Source organism: Lagenorhynchus albirostris, chromosome 16 (assembly GCF_949774975.1).
Source record: "Lagenorhynchus albirostris chromosome 16, mLagAlb1.1, whole genome shotgun sequence".
Taxonomy (NCBI): domain Eukaryota; kingdom Metazoa; phylum Chordata; class Mammalia; order Artiodactyla; family Delphinidae; genus Lagenorhynchus; species Lagenorhynchus albirostris.
Genome location: NC_083110.1, coordinates 37738445 through 37757056, shown reverse-complemented (window position 1 = coordinate 37757056; position 18612 = coordinate 37738445). Strand labels below are relative to the sequence as shown.

At 47.0% G+C, this 18612-nt stretch overlaps 1 protein-coding gene across 7 annotated transcripts in view; it reads left to right on the top strand.

The window, feature by feature from the left end:
* The window catches only part of ARHGAP22 (Rho GTPase activating protein 22), a 199803-nt gene that overhangs the window by 20598 nt on the left and 160593 nt on the right, over positions 1-18612 (top strand). The window contains exon 1 of one of the 7 annotated variants that reach the window (XM_060126663.1): positions 14378-14764. The exons of the other annotated variants lie outside the window; for them this stretch is intronic. Within the exon in view, the coding sequence (XP_059982646.1) occupies positions 14731-14764 (34 nt within the window). The 5' untranslated portion in view covers positions 14378-14730. Of the gene's footprint in view, positions 1-14377; positions 14765-18612 lie in introns of those variants that run through there. 7 annotated transcript variants of the gene reach the window in all.

Below are 18612 nucleotides of genomic sequence, written 5' to 3'. Positions count from 1 at the left end.
GTGAAATGAGGAGGATCTCCTCAACTTGATAAAGAACATCTCAAAAAACCTACAGCTAACATGATAATGATGAGAAACTGGATGTTTTCTCCCTATTTTGGGAACAAGACAAGGATGTTCCCTTTAAGCACTCCTATTCAACATTGTACTGGAAGCTGTAGCTAGTGCAATAAGACAAGAAAAGGAAATAAAAATTATACAGATTGGGGAGGAAGTTTTAACTGGCTTCCTTCATAGATGATAAAGTTATCTATGCAAAAAACACGAAGCATCTACAAAAAAAAAAAAAACCCCAAAACAAAAAACCTCCTAGAACTAAAAAGCAATTATAGCAAGGTTAGGATACAAGGTTAAAATACAAAATTCAGTTGCTTTCCTTTATACTTGTTTAAAATGAACCAGTGGAATTTGAAAATAAAAGCACAATGCCATTTGCATTAGCATGAAAAATTAAATACATATATAAAGATCTAACAAAATATGTAGAGAATCTACATGCAGAAAACTACAAGACTCTGATGAAAGAAATCAAAGAGGATCTAATAAATGAAGAGTTCAGGTGTCAGTTCTTCTCAACTTGATCTATAGATGTAGCACAATCTCAATAAAAATCCTGGCAAGCTATTTTATAGGTATCAGCACACTGATTCTAAAGGTTACATAGAATGGCAAATGACCCAAAGCCACCAATACAGAACTGAAGAAGAATAACATAGTTGGAGGAATCACACTACCCAAATTCAATTTAATTATATTAAAGTTACAATAACCAAGATAGTGTGTGGTATTGGCAAAAGGATAGACATATAGACGAGTGGAATCACATAGAAAGCCCAAAAATAGACCCATGCAAATATAGTCAACTGATCTTTGACAAAAAAGGAAAGGCAATTTAATGGAGAAAGGATAGTGCTTTTAACAGCTGTTGCTGGAACAGCTGTATGTCCACAGACAAAACAAAACAAAACAAAACATGAGCCTTGATACAGACGTTATACCTTTAGCAAAAATTAACTCAAAATGACAATAGACCTAAATGTGAAACACAAGATACAAAATTTATAGAAGAAAACGTAGGAGAAAATCTGGTAACCTTAGGTTAGCACTGAGTTTTTAGATACAACACCAAAACGGTGCTCCATTAAAATAAAACTATTAAAATTCAAAACTTCTGAGAAAGTCACTCTGAAGAGAATGAAGCCATGGACTGGGAGAAAATATTTGCAAACTACTTTTTTTTGAGTTGTATGAGTTTTAAAAAATATATTCTAGATACAAGTGACTTAATAGATGTAAGATATGCACAAATTTACTCCTATTCAGCAGATTATCTTTTCACTTTCTTCATGGTGTCCTTTGAAGCACAAAATTTTTCTTTTTTCTTTTTTTTTTTTTTTTTGGCGGTACGCGGGCCTCTCACTGTTGTGGCCTCTCCCATTGCGGAGCACAGGCTCTGGACATGCAGGCTCAGAGGCCATGGCTCACGGACCCAGCTGCTCTGCGGCATGTGGGATCTTCCCGGACCGGGGCACGAATCCGTGTCTCCTGCATTGACAGGGGGACTCTCAACCACTGCACCACCAGGGAAGCCCAAAATTTTTCATTTTGATTACATCCAGTTTATCTATTTTTTTCTTATTTAGTTTTCTTCTATGAGTTTATAGTTTTAGCTCTTATATTTAAGTCTTTGATACATTTTCAAATTAATTTTGGTGTATGGTATGAGAGAGGGGTCCAACTTGATTCTTTTGCATGTGGATATCAAGTTGTCCCAGCACCATTTGTTGAAAGGACTATTCTTTCCCCCATTGAATTGTCTTCACACCCTTGATAAAAATCAGTTGACCATAAATAAGAGTGTTTATTTCTGAACTCTTGATTCTATTCTAGTACTGAATTGTCCCTCAGGATGCAGGACTTTCAATGCTAAAACCAGGATAATCTGGAGCAAACTAGGATTTTGGTCACCCTACAGCTGAGTAGGGCTTGACCAGCCACTGCCCAGATTCTTCTCTGATTTTATATACATTTCACTGCACCCCAACCCTTCAACTACTGGATCCATCCTTCCTTTGAATTATCACTATAGAAATCATTGCATGTTCAGGGAAAGAATTCAAACACCATAGAAAAGTGTAAAGCAGAAAACAAGTGACTCCAAACTTCCATCCCTACTCTGCAGAAATAACTACTGTTATCTCCAAAAAGTTTTGACACATATATGCATCTTTCCTTTTGACAAGAACACGAGTGGAATTGGAACATGCATACAGTTTAACAATCAGCTCTTGAAGCTGTACAATGTCCACTTTATGACTGTACGCCAGTCATTTCACAATACTCCAGACACCGACCTTTAGCTCCATTGAAGACTAGGTCCCCTGGGAAGCTGACTCTGAGATGGAGGTCAGCATGGAGTAAGTTTATTGAAGAGTGACAGATATGAGGAGTGAGGAAGCAGGGCTGAGCATAGGGAGAAGTTGGACTGCAATGCAGTCATGACAGTGACCTCTGGGATCTTCATAAATCCCTTGGGATATCAGTGGAGACTTAAATTCAAAATAAAAAATTGGGAAAGGGAGCAAGATGCCATGGGTATAGGTCAGAGCTGCCACCCATTGCCTTACCCAGGGACAGAACAGGACACTGCATAGTCCCTTGTTCTCTTCTCTCTCTCAAACCCAGTCCTGGGCATGGGCTCAGAAATGTGACAGGTCCTGCCTTTATTATTTTTTCTTGCCTAATTGCCTTGGCTACAACTTCCAGTACAATGTTGACTAGTAAGAGAAGATATCCTTTTGGGCTTCCCTGGTGGCGCAGTGGTTGAGAGTCCATCTGCCAATGCAGGGGACATGGGTTCGTGCCCCGGTCCAGGAAGATCCCACATGCCATGGAGCAGCTGGGCCCGTGAGCCATGGCTGCTGAGCCTGTGCATCCGGAGCCTGTGCTCTGCAACAGGAGAGGCCACATCAGTGAGAGGCCCGCATACCGCAAAAAAAAAAAAAAAAATTTCCACAAGAGAAGATATCCTTTTAAATCTGTTGAAACCTGTTTTGTGGCCTAACATTTGGTCTATCCAAGGATGTGTTCCCTGTGCAGTTTAGATGAATATGTATTCTGTTGTTTTGGGTAGAGAGTTCTATAGATGTCTGTTAGGTCTAGGTGGTTTCTTTGTTGCTTTTCTATACATTGCTGAAAGTGGGATATTGAGGTTTCCAATTACGATCGTTGCATTCTCCATTTCTCCCTCAAGTCTACCTATTTTTGCTTCATGGACTTTGGTGCTCTATTGTTAGGCAAATATATGTTTATAATTGTTATATTTTGATGTATTGACACTTTTATTAATATATATTGTCCTTCTTTCTCTTTTGCAGTAATTTTTGTCTTGAAGTCCATTTTGTATGATTTTAGTATAGCCACTCCAGCTCTCTTTTGGTTACTGTTCGTATGGAATATCTTTTTAAATCCTTTCACTTTCAACATATTTGTGTCTTTGAATCTAAAGTAACACTTTTTAAAGGGCACATTGTTGGATTTTTTAAGTCAATTCTACCTACACCTTCCTTTTATTTGGAGAGTTCAGTTCATTTACATGTGATGTGATTACTGATAAGAAAGGACTTCCTCCTACTATTTTGCTATTTTTTTCCTGTGTCATATCTTTTTTGTTCCTCACATCCTCAATTACTGAATTCTTTTTTAAAGAATTAAATGGATATTGTCCATTTAAATGGATATTTTCTGTCATAACCTTTTAATCACCTTGTTGTTTCTTTGACTGTATAGTTTTGGGGTTATTTTCCTAGTGGTTGCCTTGGGGATTACACCTTAATCTGTGTCAATCTAGTTTGGATTAACAAATACAGCATACAGAAACTTTTTATTTTATTTTTTAATTGAAGTATAGTTGATGTACAATAGTATATAAGTTACAGGTGTGCAATATATAGTGATTCACAATTGTAAAGATTATATTTATTTATTTGTGGCTGCCTTGGGTCTTCATTGCTGCACGCAGGCTTTCTCAAGTTGCAGCAAGTGGGGTCTACTCTTCGTTGTGGTGAGCGGGCCTCTCATTACGGTGGTTTCTCTTGTTGCAGAGCACGGGCTCTAGGTGGGCAGGCTTCAATAGTTGTGGCACTCAGGCTCAGTGGTTGTGGCTCGCAGACTCTAGAGCACAAGCTCGATAGTTGTGGCGCACGGGATTAGTTGCTCCGCAGCATGTGGGATCTTCCTGGACCAGGGCTCGAACCTGTGTCCCCTGCATTGGCAAGCAGATTCCTAACCACTGAGCCACGAGGGAAGTCCCACAATACATCCTTGAGCCTATCTTACACCCAATAATTTGTATCTCCTACTGCCCCACCCCCCTCTCCTCATTGGTAACCACAAGTTTGTTCTCTACATCTGTGAGTCTGCTTCTTTTTTTGTCATACTCACTAGTCTGTTGTATTTTTTAGATTCCACATATAAGTGATATCATACAGTATTTTTCTCTGACTTATTTCACTTAGCATAATGCCTTCCAAGTCCATCCATGTTGCAAATGGCAAAATTTCATTCTTTTTATGGCTGAGTATTCCATTGTATATATACCTCACATCTTCTTTATCCATTTATCTGCTGAACAAAAACCTTTATATATTTTCTCATCACTCATTATATCTTTAAATATTGTGTGCTCATCAACATAGATTTATAAGTTTTTTACACAGTTACCTTTGAAATCAGATAAGAAAAAAGAGAAGTTACAAAGAAAAATGCATCAATACCATCTTAAATATTTACCTGTACCAATACTTTTACTGATGTTCTTTATTTCTTCATGTGGGTTCGAGTTACTGTCTAGTGTCCTTTCATTTCAGCCTGAAAGAGTCCCTTTAACATTTCCTGTAGGGCACATCTGCTAGCAATTAACTGTCTCAGTTTTTGTTTATCTGAGAATATGTTAATTGCCCCTTCATTTTGAAGAATAATTTTGCCAGATGTTGACTTGGGGTTGACAGTTTTTCATGGAACCCTTTGAGCATGATGTCTCACTGCAGGCGAAAGCAAGGCAGCATGTGTGCACCAGACCCTCACCAGGGTCAGACGTGTACACCCAGACAGGAGCTGGATTTGAAACAGATGAGAATGAAGCAAAAGTTGGGAGGAAAGAAGTGTTTGCCTGGGTGGGAGGGCCTCCTCCAGCAGCACCTTCTGGATGAGCTGTGAGTACCGTCGGTCATGGAAATATGACAATAGGCTGTAGAAAACTAGAGCCAAGGTCTGGAAGGATGGCCTGTGGTTTCCAGTCTGAGACAAGCAATGATTAGCTTGGTGGCATAATTGGGGAAATGAGGAAGGAAATGTCATCTGGGGGAGAACAGACAACTGGGAGACAGTGCCATCTGTGCTGAGTTAGGAAAATTAGGAAGTGAGAGAGGAGAGGACTGTGAAAACAGGGGCTCAGAGACATGATATGGGCATCAGTTAGAATTCTGTGGGTTGCAGGTCACGGAAAGGCAACCCAAGCCAGCTAAAGCCAGAAAAGGGAATTTATTCTAAATATATGAGATTTACAAAATCCTTTGGGAGCTGGAGAACCAGGCTTGGAAAACAGCCAAGAATGATGGTGGCTCCAGGGGGCCTAAAAGCAAGAAGCACAGGAATCTTGCAGGAATGGCGTGGTCAGGACATCTCTGCAGGACACCTCCACTGTGTTAGAAGGCCCCAAGGTCACAACAGGACATCATCACTGCTGCCAGTGCTGGGAAGTCCATCTAACCATCTCTCAGTCTTTTCATGACATGCTCAAGATTAGATCAAACCCAGGCAGGACCATCTGATGGCCTGAGTGTACATCACATGGCCACATCCAACTGCCTGCAGGGACAGAGCAGACCAAAAAGGGAGGTGGTGGGGGGTCGCTCCAGAACAGGAAGGGGCCAGATGTTGTACAACCCCCAAACGAGTCCCGTTCCATTATAGTAAATGATGTAAAGGGAGGTGTGATTTTGAGAGAAGAGAGACCTGAGTGTGTTTGTCAACTTGGAGAAGAGAACCAGTGAGGGAGGGCGGGATTAAAGATGCAAAAGGAGGGGAAATGATTGGAAGAGCGGATGGAGGTTGTGTGCCCAGGTGGGAGGGGCTGGTCAAGCGGAGGAGGAATCTTGACTTTGGGGAGAGGTGTGAGTTGGGAGAGAAGGCGCCTGGGAAATTTCCATTCTTTCCGTCTGTTCCAATCCCTGCCTTTCCACAAAAAGCAGGTGTTTTCACGAGGGAAAAGACTTGTTTTTCAATAATGAAAACTGACCAAAGTGTCAATTCATCATTTTCTAAAATCCGACTCTTTGTGGGAGGGGAAATCATTTCAAACCTGCTTCCTCGTTGGACCTGAGTGAGGACAGGGTTGTCACTGGAGCCTGGGCAGGCTGACGCTGGTGGTAACCCCACCTCTGGGTCCCCCACCCCCTGCTACAGGGGAAGGGTGACAGCTCCTTGAAACCTCAGAACCTCATGTTCCCAGGACCCAAAACCCACTAGTGAAGCATCATTTCCCTCTTTCCTCTCAGCCTCTGGCTGCTAGAAGCAGGAACTTAGCAGGGGACCCTGCCTGGCCCAGGGTGTCAGGCCTGGCGGGCTGGGGTCCCACCTGCCACTTCCCACAGTGCCCTGAGGTTGACGGTTTTTCATGGAGCCCTTTGAACATGTTGTCCCACTGCAGGCGAAAGGGGGGCAGGGTCTGTCCCATTGTTGGCTCTACACACCCCTCTGATGGAAGCTTTCCCTTCTGAGGAAACCACAGTGAGACTTCGCAGCTGAATGAAATTTTATCTGAAAGCTGCGCAATGAAATGGGGAGCCCAGACAGTTGCCCAGGTGCAGCACAGAGTTTTAGGTGAGTAGAGTTAGTCTGAACCCAGGATCTACAGAGGCCTAAAAATGAGGCCTGCGAGGTTCACAGGACCTGCCAGGTACACACAACTGAGCTGCTCGCGTCCCTTTCAGGAAAGGACTTGCCGCCCAGCTGCAAGGAGTGGGGTCAGCTGACCCCGCCAGCTGTTAGCTCTTTTAGGGTCAGCCTCAGCTTTTGAGCCAACTTTATGCTTTTCTTGGGTGGCTCCCAGCCAATGACTACACAAGGCAGTGGTAGCCAAGGTCATGCTCCTCTCCGAGAAGGCCCCCAGCCAATGACGGTAGTACATGGACCTAACCACCTCCACCCAAAGCCAGACCCTCTTCTGGGCCATCTGCCTCGGAGCTCCCAGGTGGGCTGGCAGAGACACTGTCAGGTTTGCATATGGCCCAGACACTCCCCTCCCACCCCACTCCTGCATCCTCCCCTTTCCTGAACAAGTGTTCATCCCTCATAAAACTCTCATCTCCGCATCTGCCACTGGAGAACCCAGCCGGTACACCACTCATCCATCAACTCAGCACTAAGCCCCCCTGGACATCAGCTGTCTGGACATTAGCTGTTGCAAAGTGAAAGGTGATGGGGACAAGTGGTATAGTGGAGGTTCAAACCAAAGGTTATGGTGTCTGAACCAGCTCACCTAGTTACGCCTAAGCCACCTCCCCCCCCGCCCCCCCCCCCAGGCCAGGGCTGCAGGACTCAAGGAAACATGCCTGAGGCTACAGGTCACAAGTAGGGGGCTTTCCAAGCAAAGCCTCCGAATTCTGGTCTGAACCTCTTGCTGGCCCAGTGTGTCTGGTGGTTTTCCAGGGCCCAACCCTAGGTTCTGCATCTTTGTTCTGCTGACTCTCTGCCCAGGATCCCAGGACACCAAAGACCCAGAAAAGTAAGAGTCCAGGGCTCTAGACCCCTTCTGGGGGCCTGGGCTATGTGTAAGAGGGTGTACCATAGACTGCAGTGTGTGGACAAGACTGAAATTAAAAGCCAAGCTACACATCTGGAGGGGGCATTGAGCCAAAGGACAGAGACAGACTTCAGGCCAAAGGCAACAGGACTGAGGCCCTGCCCTCTTCCCTCAGGGACACAGCAACTTGCAGGACCCGAGTGCCCAGAGGTGAAACCACGGCTATGCTCAGAGTACCTGCAAGGCAAGGCCACCAGAGTGGGAGAAAAGTTCACCTTTGATAATCTGACAAAATTCTGCAGTTAAAGAATAGACACATGTATATGTATAACTGAATCACTTTGTTGTACACCTGAAACTAACACAACATTGTTAATCAACTATACTCCGATATAAAATAAAAAGTTTAAAAAAAAGAAAAAAATCTAGAAAGAATATTTTAAAGTCAGCATACTATAAGTTTTGTTTATAGTTTATATTTCAATTATAGGCTATAATATTTAAAATATGGGTTAATTTTTAAATTCTAGGTAATAAATATGGGTAATTTAAATTTTATATATCTAAGTTACGGGTAAAGTCTTAGGGTCTGGCAGGAGGGCTTTTAGAAGTTTCGTGCGTCCTCAGGCCTGGGTGATGAGGGAGACATTAAAGGTGGTAAACTCTAACTCTAGGGCTCCGAGCAGGAAGGTGACACTGCAACAGGGTCCAAAAGGCTGCATCAAAGGAAGTGAAGAAAGGCAGGCAATGCGCATATCTGGTGGGAAGGTCGGGTGTAGTAACAAAGAGGACCAAGTAGGTAACAGCTCTTCTCGCAACCATCTGAGAGGTTTCTGGTTGACAGTAGGGGCTGGGCTCACTCAATCATTCAGGGACCCAGACTGTGGGGCCTCTGCCCTCTTTTACACAGTGCTTCCAAGGTGGCCCCAGAAAAGGAAGGCAAACGTGGAGGATTGTGGAGGGGAGGAGTTTTGTGGGCCACGTCTAGAAGTGGCCACAACATGTCTGCTGATGAACAATGCCGGGGCCCAGCCACACCAAACTGCAAGGCGGCTGGGAAATGTGGAGCATCTAGGTGTGCCCAGGAGGATGGGGAGAACAAATTTGGGTGGAGAGCAAACATCCTCTGCCCACAGCAGGGAGTCGACAGTGACTGGAGCACACAGAGCAAACCTCATAGGGGACGACCGGAGGCATGCTGGCAACTGCCTAACAACTGGCTTTCTGGAAGGAAACAAAATGGAAGTCCTGGTTATGTCAACCTGTAATCAATATCGAGGCTGCAAAGAACAAAGAGCTTTATTTGGGGGTCTTATGAATTGCAGTTTGGGAGACAGATTCCAAACAGTGTTCTGGGGAAGAGAAAGAGTCAGGGGCTTATAAAGGCAAAAGCCACAAGGCTGTACTCTGACACAGGAAGAGAAATATTTGTCCTTAAGGAATAGGCTGTCATGAATTATTCTAGGGTAAGGGTCTGATAAGTATCTCGGGGTTCTAGCAGGTGTTCTGGATGTCTTCGTTAGGACAATATGTAGTTAAAAGATCAGATTCCATCTGGGCTGAGACATGGGTAAGCCACACTTCCTCAACGGCCTCCAGGCTTCATTTTAGAGACCTCTCATAGCAATACCAACTCCACTTTTTATTTTCTTTTCACCATTGATAGCATTTGCTGATTTACTTGGTATATTGTAAATATTCCCACCACCATCAGCTTCAAACTACCAGCATACCAGCATGATCAGTGAACAAGGAGCTGGGAAGAGATGTATAGTAGCAGCCCAGTACATAGTTGAATTAGGGTTCTTCAGAGAAACAGAACCAATCAAGGATATATATATATATATGTATCTCAAGGATATATAAATCGCTCGATTATATGTATATACAGTGATCTTCCCCAAATTACAATGGAGTTATGTCCCAATAAACCCATCGTTAAGTCAAAAATGCATTTAATACACCTAATCTACCAAACACCATAGCTTAGCCTAGCCTACCTTAAACATGCTCAGAACATGTACATTCGTTGGGCAAAAATCATCTGACACAAATTCTCTTTTACAACAAAGCGTTGAACATCTCATGTAATTTATTGAACACTGTACTGAAAGTGAAAAAACAGAATGGTTATAGGGGTCTAGAATGGTTGTAAGTGTATCTGTTGTAAGTTCCTGGCCATGATCGCCTGGCTGACCGGGAGCTGCGGCTCACTGCCACTGCCCAACATCATGAGAGAGTATCATCTGGCATGTGGCTAGCCCAGGAAAAGATAAAAGTTCAAAAATTTGAAGTACAGTTTCTACTGAAAGTGTATTGCTTTCACCCTATCATAAAGTCGAAAAATCCTAAGTTGAACCATCAGAAGTCAGGAACTGTCTGTATATATCAAGAGATTTATAACAAGGAATTGGCTCACATAATTATGGAGGCTGAGAAGTCCCAAGATCTGTAGTTGGCAAGCTGGAGACCCAGGAGAGCCGATGTAGTTCTAGTTTGAAGGCAGGGAAAAAACCAGTGTCCCAGCTCAAGGCATTCAGGAGGAGGAGTTCCCTTCTACTCAAGGGAGGGTCAGCCTTTCTGTTCTAGTCAGGCCCCCAGCTGACTGGATGAGGCCCAGACACCTCAGGAAGGGCAATGTGCTTTATTCCATCTACTGATTCAAATGTTAGTTTTGTCCAGGAACACCCTCACAGACACACCAGAATAATACTTGACCAAATGTCTGGGCACCCTGTGGCCCAGTCCAGATGACATAAAAATCAACAATCATAATAGTATTTGCACCATACAGATAGGATAGAGAGAAATAATCCTAAAAATGTAGACAACAGGAAAATGTAGTAAGTAATTAGAAAGTCATGTCTGTTGAGTATGTATTACCTTTGTTTCTAATATAGTTTATTTAATTGTAAGTTTACATAATTTAATTTCTAATGATGTCTGTGTTAAAATTACAACATTCCTAAAAATTTAACAATCAGCTCTCAGGGCTATTGGGACCAGCTGGCTGGTCCAGCACACCAGTGGGATGGACAAAAGTGGTGTGCTAGGGAGCTAGAGCTTCAGCTGCCTGGCAACAGAGACTGAGAGTGCCGTAAGCAGGGAGTCAGGGGACATTGGTGCTGGTGACCACTGAGCAGGCATCTCAGACTCAGGGCTCTGCTATCTGTATGGCATCTTGGTATAAATTAGAGAAAGGCTTGCCCTTCTGGTGGCAGATCCCTCTCACCATGCTAGAACACATGCCTTTGCCAGCAGAGCCCAAACCCAGCCTATTCCCCCTCCTATTGGATACCTTTGTGCAGTGCACAACCTATACAACAGTACCTGTAGCTCTCATGGAGCTGTTTCATGTTGAGCCTTGAGATATAGGCCCCTTTCCACTTTCTATTTGGGAGACTGATTGGCAAACGTGTACCTACCTCAGAAGAAGCCTCCCTCGAGGCAAGAGCAGGCAAAGACTGCTTCTGGTGGCTCCAGGCTCAAGGATATGAAATTACCTAATAAAGTAGTGGTTCTCAAGCCTGGCCACACATGGGATCACTGGAGGAGCTTTTACACCTCCCAAGGACCAATGTCCAGACGCGTTAAATCGGAGCTGACAGGGGTGAAACAGAAGTTAGCTTTCAGAGCTCCCTGGTGTGCAGCCAAGGTTGAGAACCACTGATCTGAAGCCATCCTGGCTCTGGGCCAATGATGTTGGTGGGCGAACCATCCCACCAAGAAGTGTGCATTTCTGCAAATGCCTTCTGGAAAGTTCTGCCCTCCCAATCCTCTCCACTTGTCTTTCAGTGCCCAGAGGTGCCTGGCCCAGAGGAGCCCTTAGAAAATGCAGAAATGATGCAGGGCAGGGAACCAGCAAAGGGAGACCCAGGACCACGGCCGGGAGGTACAGTGCTTTAAGGGCAGTGGGAAAGGGGGCCATATCTCTGTCTCTACTCCTAAGTGAGGCCCGTATTTCCCCTCCTTGGCTTCGGATTCCTGCCTGTGTAAGAGGAGTGGGGCAATTCCTTCAAATAAAAGCTTACTCAGGAGGCCACCATGTTCAGCAGATTCCCTTGCCCTGCCCTTGTCCTCACCCCACCCTCCCTCCTGGTGGCCTCAGAGGGAGCTGGAAGGAACAGAGCGCTGTGGTGCAGGGTTTGTAAACTTCAGGAAGGAGGGGGTGCTCATGTCCCTTCCGGCTGGAACCCATGGATCCCTTCATCCAGAGAAGTACTGGGAACGTGGTCTGAGGGCATAGAGAAGGAAAGAGCTAGCTTGCCCCCGTCCCATGCCCCCCACTGTTCTCTGGTGCAGAGTTCAGATTAGCTCCTGCCCTTTTCCCAGCTTTACTCTGGGCTTGAGCTTAGAGCCTCTGTGGTTTTGCCCATTTCCAATGCTGATCCCCGGAAAAGCAGGTGGGTAAGCTCAGCAGGTAAATATCATCAGGGAAACAGCTGCACAGAAGAAGCTCCCGGGAGTGGTTTCTTAACCAAAACAAGCGTGAGTGGACCCAAACTAAGTCTTCAGGGTATTTTTCCTGCCTCTGGCTTGGAAGTGGTCCAGGCTGCATTACTCACAGGCCTTCGTGATTGCTCAAGACGTTGTCAATGGCCATGGGACCTCCCTCTGTGACCCTGATGTGACATGAGGTTTTCCAGCTCTGTATCTCTCCTCTCCTGCTAGATGGCCTCTGTCCCAGCCTGATCTGACCTTTACCTGGGCCCCCAAAAAACAGGAGGGCGATTCTGTCATTTCAGTGGTGTTTCTCGAATCTGCCCGTCAAGCCAATATTACTCATGGGGTTCCTGGCCTGAGTCCAACCTGAGGCTCAGGGCTGGGCATGCAGGAGGGGCACTGGGCAGTCTGAGGGACACAGATAAGAGCCCTGAGGAAGTGCTTACTGGCTCTTCTTCTGGAGGTAGAATCAGGACAGTTTCATGCGAGACTTGCTTAGAATGATCAGACTTCTGTGGCTGAAACACATACTCCAGAGAGAAGGAACTGGGAGCACACAGGAGCAGGGGCTGTGCATGCATATGGTTGTGTGTAGCATTAGCAAGAGAGGTCACAGAGGAAACCATGGCCAGTACCATAAAAGGCCTTGAATGTTATAGCAAACTTACTTATACTTACTCATCCCTTCTGAGGAGTAGCTGAGGGCCAGAGTAAGTGACTGGATGCTAAGTAAGACAGCTTTGTCTCCAGGGATTCTGCTCTCTCCCTTCACCCTGGCGATTTGACCTACCACATCCTGGTGAGTCCTTAACCTCTCCCATCCTCCCCTCCTCTCCGCAGTCCAGATCCTGTCCACGGACAGCTGCAGTGGACCCCTCAGCCTCTGGACCCACTTCCCTTCCAGCTACTAGAGTTGATTACACATCAATCCGCCATTTGGGGACCAGTGGACATAGCGGCACTATGAGGATTAGGGTGGGAGCATGGCCGTTCAAAGCTGAGAGGTCCCTGTTCAAATCCCTCATCTTCCACCTATTAAGAGGACCACACAGCACCCAGGCCCAAAGAACCCAGCCCCAGGCGCAAATGCCTAACAGGGCACGTGGGGTGATTTCAGGGGCACAAAGTCTGGTCCTCACCATCTAGCAAGTTCCTTGAGGGCTCTCAAGCTGGGAACGTTCACAGGAAGTGGTTGGAATTGGGGTACTTAGACTGGCATCACAGAGAAGCATAAGATGTAGAGACAGCCTGGGTTCAGGTCCCAGCCTGGCAGGATTGTGTGACTCTGGGCAAGATATTTAACATTTCTGTGCCTTATTTTCTTCATCTGAAAAGCCATGATAAAGGCTTCCCTGCCTCAGGGAATTTGAGAATTAAATGAGATACTGAATATAAAGCACCAACCTCAAGGACAGATAGTAGGCACCTAAGAAATGAGAACGGTTACTGTGATTGCATTTCTTGGGCAATTTTTAGGACCTTGAGTCTGAACCTCCCGAAAGTCCCCACCGTACACTCTTTAGAACTGTACTAGTATTAAACAGAAACATGGCAGTCAGCAGAGATTTCACTACCCAGTGAACGGTTTTGGAGATCCTACTTACTATGTGCAGGCCCTGAACTAAGCGCTTCACCGCATTCTTATTCCTTTCACCTTATTAAGGTGGCAAAAAATTAACATCCCTAACCCGCTTTGCTGGACCAGTCCCCTGAGGCTCTGAATGTGCCAAAGCTGCACGCTCCTTCTAAGACACACCTGCCTTTCCACAGTTGGAACTGTCATAGACGGCCTCCTGGGCCCTCCTGGCAGGAAACATCAGGCAGAGCATGTCCCCAGTGGACGGACCCTGGAGGGATCCTGGGCCCCCCCGGGCCTCGGCCACCCCCTGCCCAACCCCCCGGGGCCTTGGCAGGGCATGCGGGACCCGGGCGGCCAGATGCCCTGCATTTCCAGCGGCCTCTTGGTGGTTCCAGCCAGTGGCGCGCATCCCCGACAGGCCCTCCCCGCGCAGAGGGCGGATCCGAGCTCGGAGCCCGCCCGCCCTCTGGGGCCATCGGACCAGCTGGGACCGCGCGCTCCGCCCAGCTCCTCCCGCCCCGCCCTCCTCTCGCCTCCGCCCCGACCGGCCGCCAGCTCCGCTCTGGGATGGGCTGTGCCGCGTGCGCCCCGGCCAGGCGGAGGGACAGTCAGGCCTTCCCGCCCTGGCCCGGTGATTGACCAGCAACGGTTACTGAGCCTCTTAATGGTTCGCTTGGGTGGGAATTAATTCTGAGGTGGAAAAATAATGCATTGAGGTTTACATAGTCCGAGGCAAGCCGTCGGTCCGGAGCCAGGAAAGGCAGCCGAGGCAGCCTCGCTGGTGACGCCAGTGGCCATGGGGGCCCGAGCGGGGCATGAGGGGCAACTGGGCCAGAGGAAGAGAAAAGGGAAGTGGATGACAGCTTGATCGGCCCAGCAATTCCGTCCAGGAGGTGGCAGGAACATGCTGAGCCCAAAGATCAGGCAAGCCAGGAGGGGTAAGTCCAACTTCCTGAGGCGGATCAGGACACAGTGTGCGTGCGTCTGTTGGCCGATGGGCGTGGATACTCAGCTGGCTGCCACGCTGGGGTCAGATGGGGCAGGCGTTCTGGAGGCATCTGGATGACTGACAGCCCTCTCTAGGGACGCTCCTGGGGTCTGTGGGGGTCACACCTGAGACAGCCAAAGGGCGATGGCCAGCTTATTGCCCCAGTGGGTGTGCAGGCTTCACCCCGCATGCCATGTTTTACAGAGTCCCTGGCTTGCCCAAAGTGACCGGGTGACAACTCTGGTAAAACTTTAGTTTTCTACTAAAAGGGAAATCCTGAATGCTCAAGATTTGCCCTAGCTGCCAAGATAACAGTAGCCCTCACTAGGAAGGGCAATGCCCGGGCTTCTCCAGACAGCCAGGTCCCAGTGAAGGTCTTCATGCTGGCTACCTGGGAGGCTGCTCTGCAGAGCCTGCAGGGGCTGCCACCGGGCTGCAGGAAGCAACCCCTCAGGTAGGCAGGGACTCCCCCCGGGAGAACTCCCAGGAGGCAGAAGGACCTGGAGTTGTGGGTGTTGGGAGTGTCTAGAGATAAGTAAGAGATGCGAGTCGGGAGAGCCTTGCAGGGGTGATCCTGCAGCCCTGGGCTAGCGCCCCAACCAGGCCGTGGCCCTACAGAATGGCCTGGGGCCTCAGGACAAGTCTTGGGGCTAGGGACAGCATCTCCCTGGACAGCAACTTCTTGACCAGTGCAAGTGTCATTTTAGATGAGAACATCTGTGTTTTAAGAAAATAGAATGTGTCCTTCCATGTGGCCAGTGTTTGTGGAGGGCTGAGCCTCCCTTGTGAGCAAGGAGCACGAGGAGGGTGGTTTGGAGGTGGGTGGAGCTTCTGCCTGGGGAGCTTGGAAACAGTGCTTGCCTCACCCAAGTGTTTGTGTATTTGAGGCAGGAACCCTCCAGGCTCTTGTGAGCTCACGGGCACACACCCATCTCATTAGTACTCTGCAGGCATTTGGATGACTTTCCTGGGCAGGCTGGCCCTCTAGAGTGTAGTCAGAACCCCTCCATGGGGTGCTCGGAATGGGCTGTCACCTGTGGGCCCCAGTGGGCAAAGGAGGACTGTGCATGGCTCTGCTCAGGGGTAGCAGTACAGCCTGGTGACGATGCAAGGGGTGGGCTGGGCCAGGCTCTCTAAGAGAGCTTGGGTCTCCTCTCCCACTCCTGTCTAAAATGCTGGCCACACTTGGCTATTGAGCGAGCACTCGACGTGTGATTAATCCAAACTGAGAAAAATACACACTAGATTTTGATGACTTGAAAAAAAGAATGTAAAATATCTCAATGATTATTTTACATTGGTCACCTGCTGAAGGTGACCATTTTACATTGTACATTACATTGTACATGTAAAATGTACATATGTACATTTTACATATTTTACATTGGTCACCTACTTTGGATATATTGGGTTAAATAAAATATGGATTAGAATTCATTTCACCTGTTTTTTCTTTTACTTGCTTCTAATGCAGCTACTAGAACATTTATTATTACATACGTGGCTCACATTATCTTTCTGTTGGATGGGGCTGGTCAGAAAGAAACCAGTGCTTTGCAGAGGGGTCTCAGGAAGCCTGCCTTTGAAATGTCAAACTTCTTAAAAACATTTGTTCTGGGTCAGTGGTTTTCAACCAGGAGCTGTTTTGCCCCTTGGGGGACATTTGTCGATGTCTGGAGACATTTCGGTTGTTCCAACTAAGGAGTGCTACTGGCATCTAGTGGATATAGGCTGGGATGCTGCTAAGCGGGCTGCAATGCAGAGGACGGTCCCCACAACAAAGAATTCTCCAGCTCCACATGTTAACAGTGCTAAGGTTGAGAACCCCTCTAGTAGATGATATTATCTTGTAGGATATGCTAAAAGATAAAGTTTATGGTGCTATATATCAGATATTTATAAGATAATCATTTACCCATAAAAATACATGACCATAAACCATGACAAGGAGTATTCTAAGAGCATAAGAACATATACTACAAATGAAGCTTCCAGAGGAAGCAAGTGGTGCTTGAGTTGTGAGCTGAAGAATGGTGGGGCTACGTAGGCAAAGGGTGGTGGAGGGAGGAGGCCACGTTTCAGGCAGCGATCGGCATGTGCTGATGCTGTGGGAGGGGAGGGGCACACAGGGCCAGGAGGCTGGGGCTGGAGACCAGGTCAGGAGTCAGATCACGCAGGGACATTTCTGTAGGAATACAGGCCAAAATTATGTGTGAATGCCTCTAAGAAATTGGGCTCTGCTCTGGTAGAAGGAAGACCTTTCCTCAAAATTCATCCCCCGCTGCACCTTTTAGGAGTTGGGCAAGCTGCATGTCATAAACCCAGCCTGTCTATAGGATACAGACCACAGACCCTGGTATCCACACACTGCCTTGTCCAGACTGCTCCAGACATACTTACAGACTACACCACCACCTAGGTATAGTGGGTTGAGTGAAAAAGACCTGGGGTCACTTTTTGGAACAGTTCATAAAACCAGCCCCTGCCAGCCGGCTCAGAAGCCTTTGCTGCTCTGCAGATAGGGGTTTCCCAAGGACTCTTCCCCAGGGTCATGTTGGCTGTTAACTCCCTGGAAGGTCCCCATCCAGGCCAGCCCTGAGACAGCCGGCACAGGCTGCCATCATCCTAAAGCTGTCCTGTGGAGGGGGAGATGTCAAGATTGAGAACCTCCCAGGAGAAACTCTACTGTCACTTACCTGCATATAAAACTAAGTTTGGTCAATAATCTGAGCTCAACTTCCAAGAAGTAGTTCGAGGCAGGTGAGGCAGGTGTTGTACACACACACGTACCCCACCCCCCCACACACAGAAGAGGACAATAATAATTTTAAAAAGTAAGGAGGCACCCAAACCAGCTGGAAATGTCTCAGAACAGGCCAGTAAATTCAAACAGTGTGCTTGCTTTTACGTGCATCACACAATGTAGACTGATTTGGGAAAGTGGTCCACATTGGTTCATACCAGCTCACACTAGCCATTGATACTGTGATTCTAGCTTGCTACTGCCTGCTTAGGACCAGTTCAGACTCACCCTAGCTCGTCATGGCCTGTGGAAGCCAGACCAGGCCATTTGGACCCAGGTGTGGTTGACTCTGCCCCACTCAGCTCCTGCCTGACTCCCAGGGTCCTGTCGACGGAGCCTTTCCTGATGCCACACCTGGCAAGCTCTAACTCCACTGAGAATTTTTGCCATATTTCCAGAGTGGGAATGGAAGAGACAGGTCACCCCACCCCTGCCAATTTTCCCAGAAGAAAAATAAGATAAATTACTAAAACTCCATGAATTTATCACACAGTGGAGCAAGTCACAAGTGCACATGTTCTGTGACACTGTAAAGATTGCAATTTATTTTTTAAGATAGAAAATAAAAACATAAGACTGGCACCCTCTGTCCTGGGAGCAACGTGGGTAGTTATGCAGGGTGTGGAAAGGCAGCGGAGCCCCAAGCCGTAAGCTCATGCCAGATTCTGTGAGGGGTACTAGGTTCATCCCCATCTGTCCAGGCCATAGTCAGAACAAAGCCCCAAAATACTTGACCCTGACGCTACCCCAGCCTGCTAGGATTGCTCCCTTTCCTGAAATCCACTGACCCAGGGTCTGCTTCTTCAAAGATTTGAGTATTCCCCCAATCTTGACTGAGGCCTCCTCTGTGCCCGTTAGCACTGCCCAAAATAAAGGTTTATTGATTTGGTCTTGCCCTGTTCCACAAGGATAAGGTATGGAAGGCAGCCGTGTTGTTTTACCTCCCAAAGAGCTCTTGACTCTGCCTGTCTCACTCAATCTCATGTTATCATCCC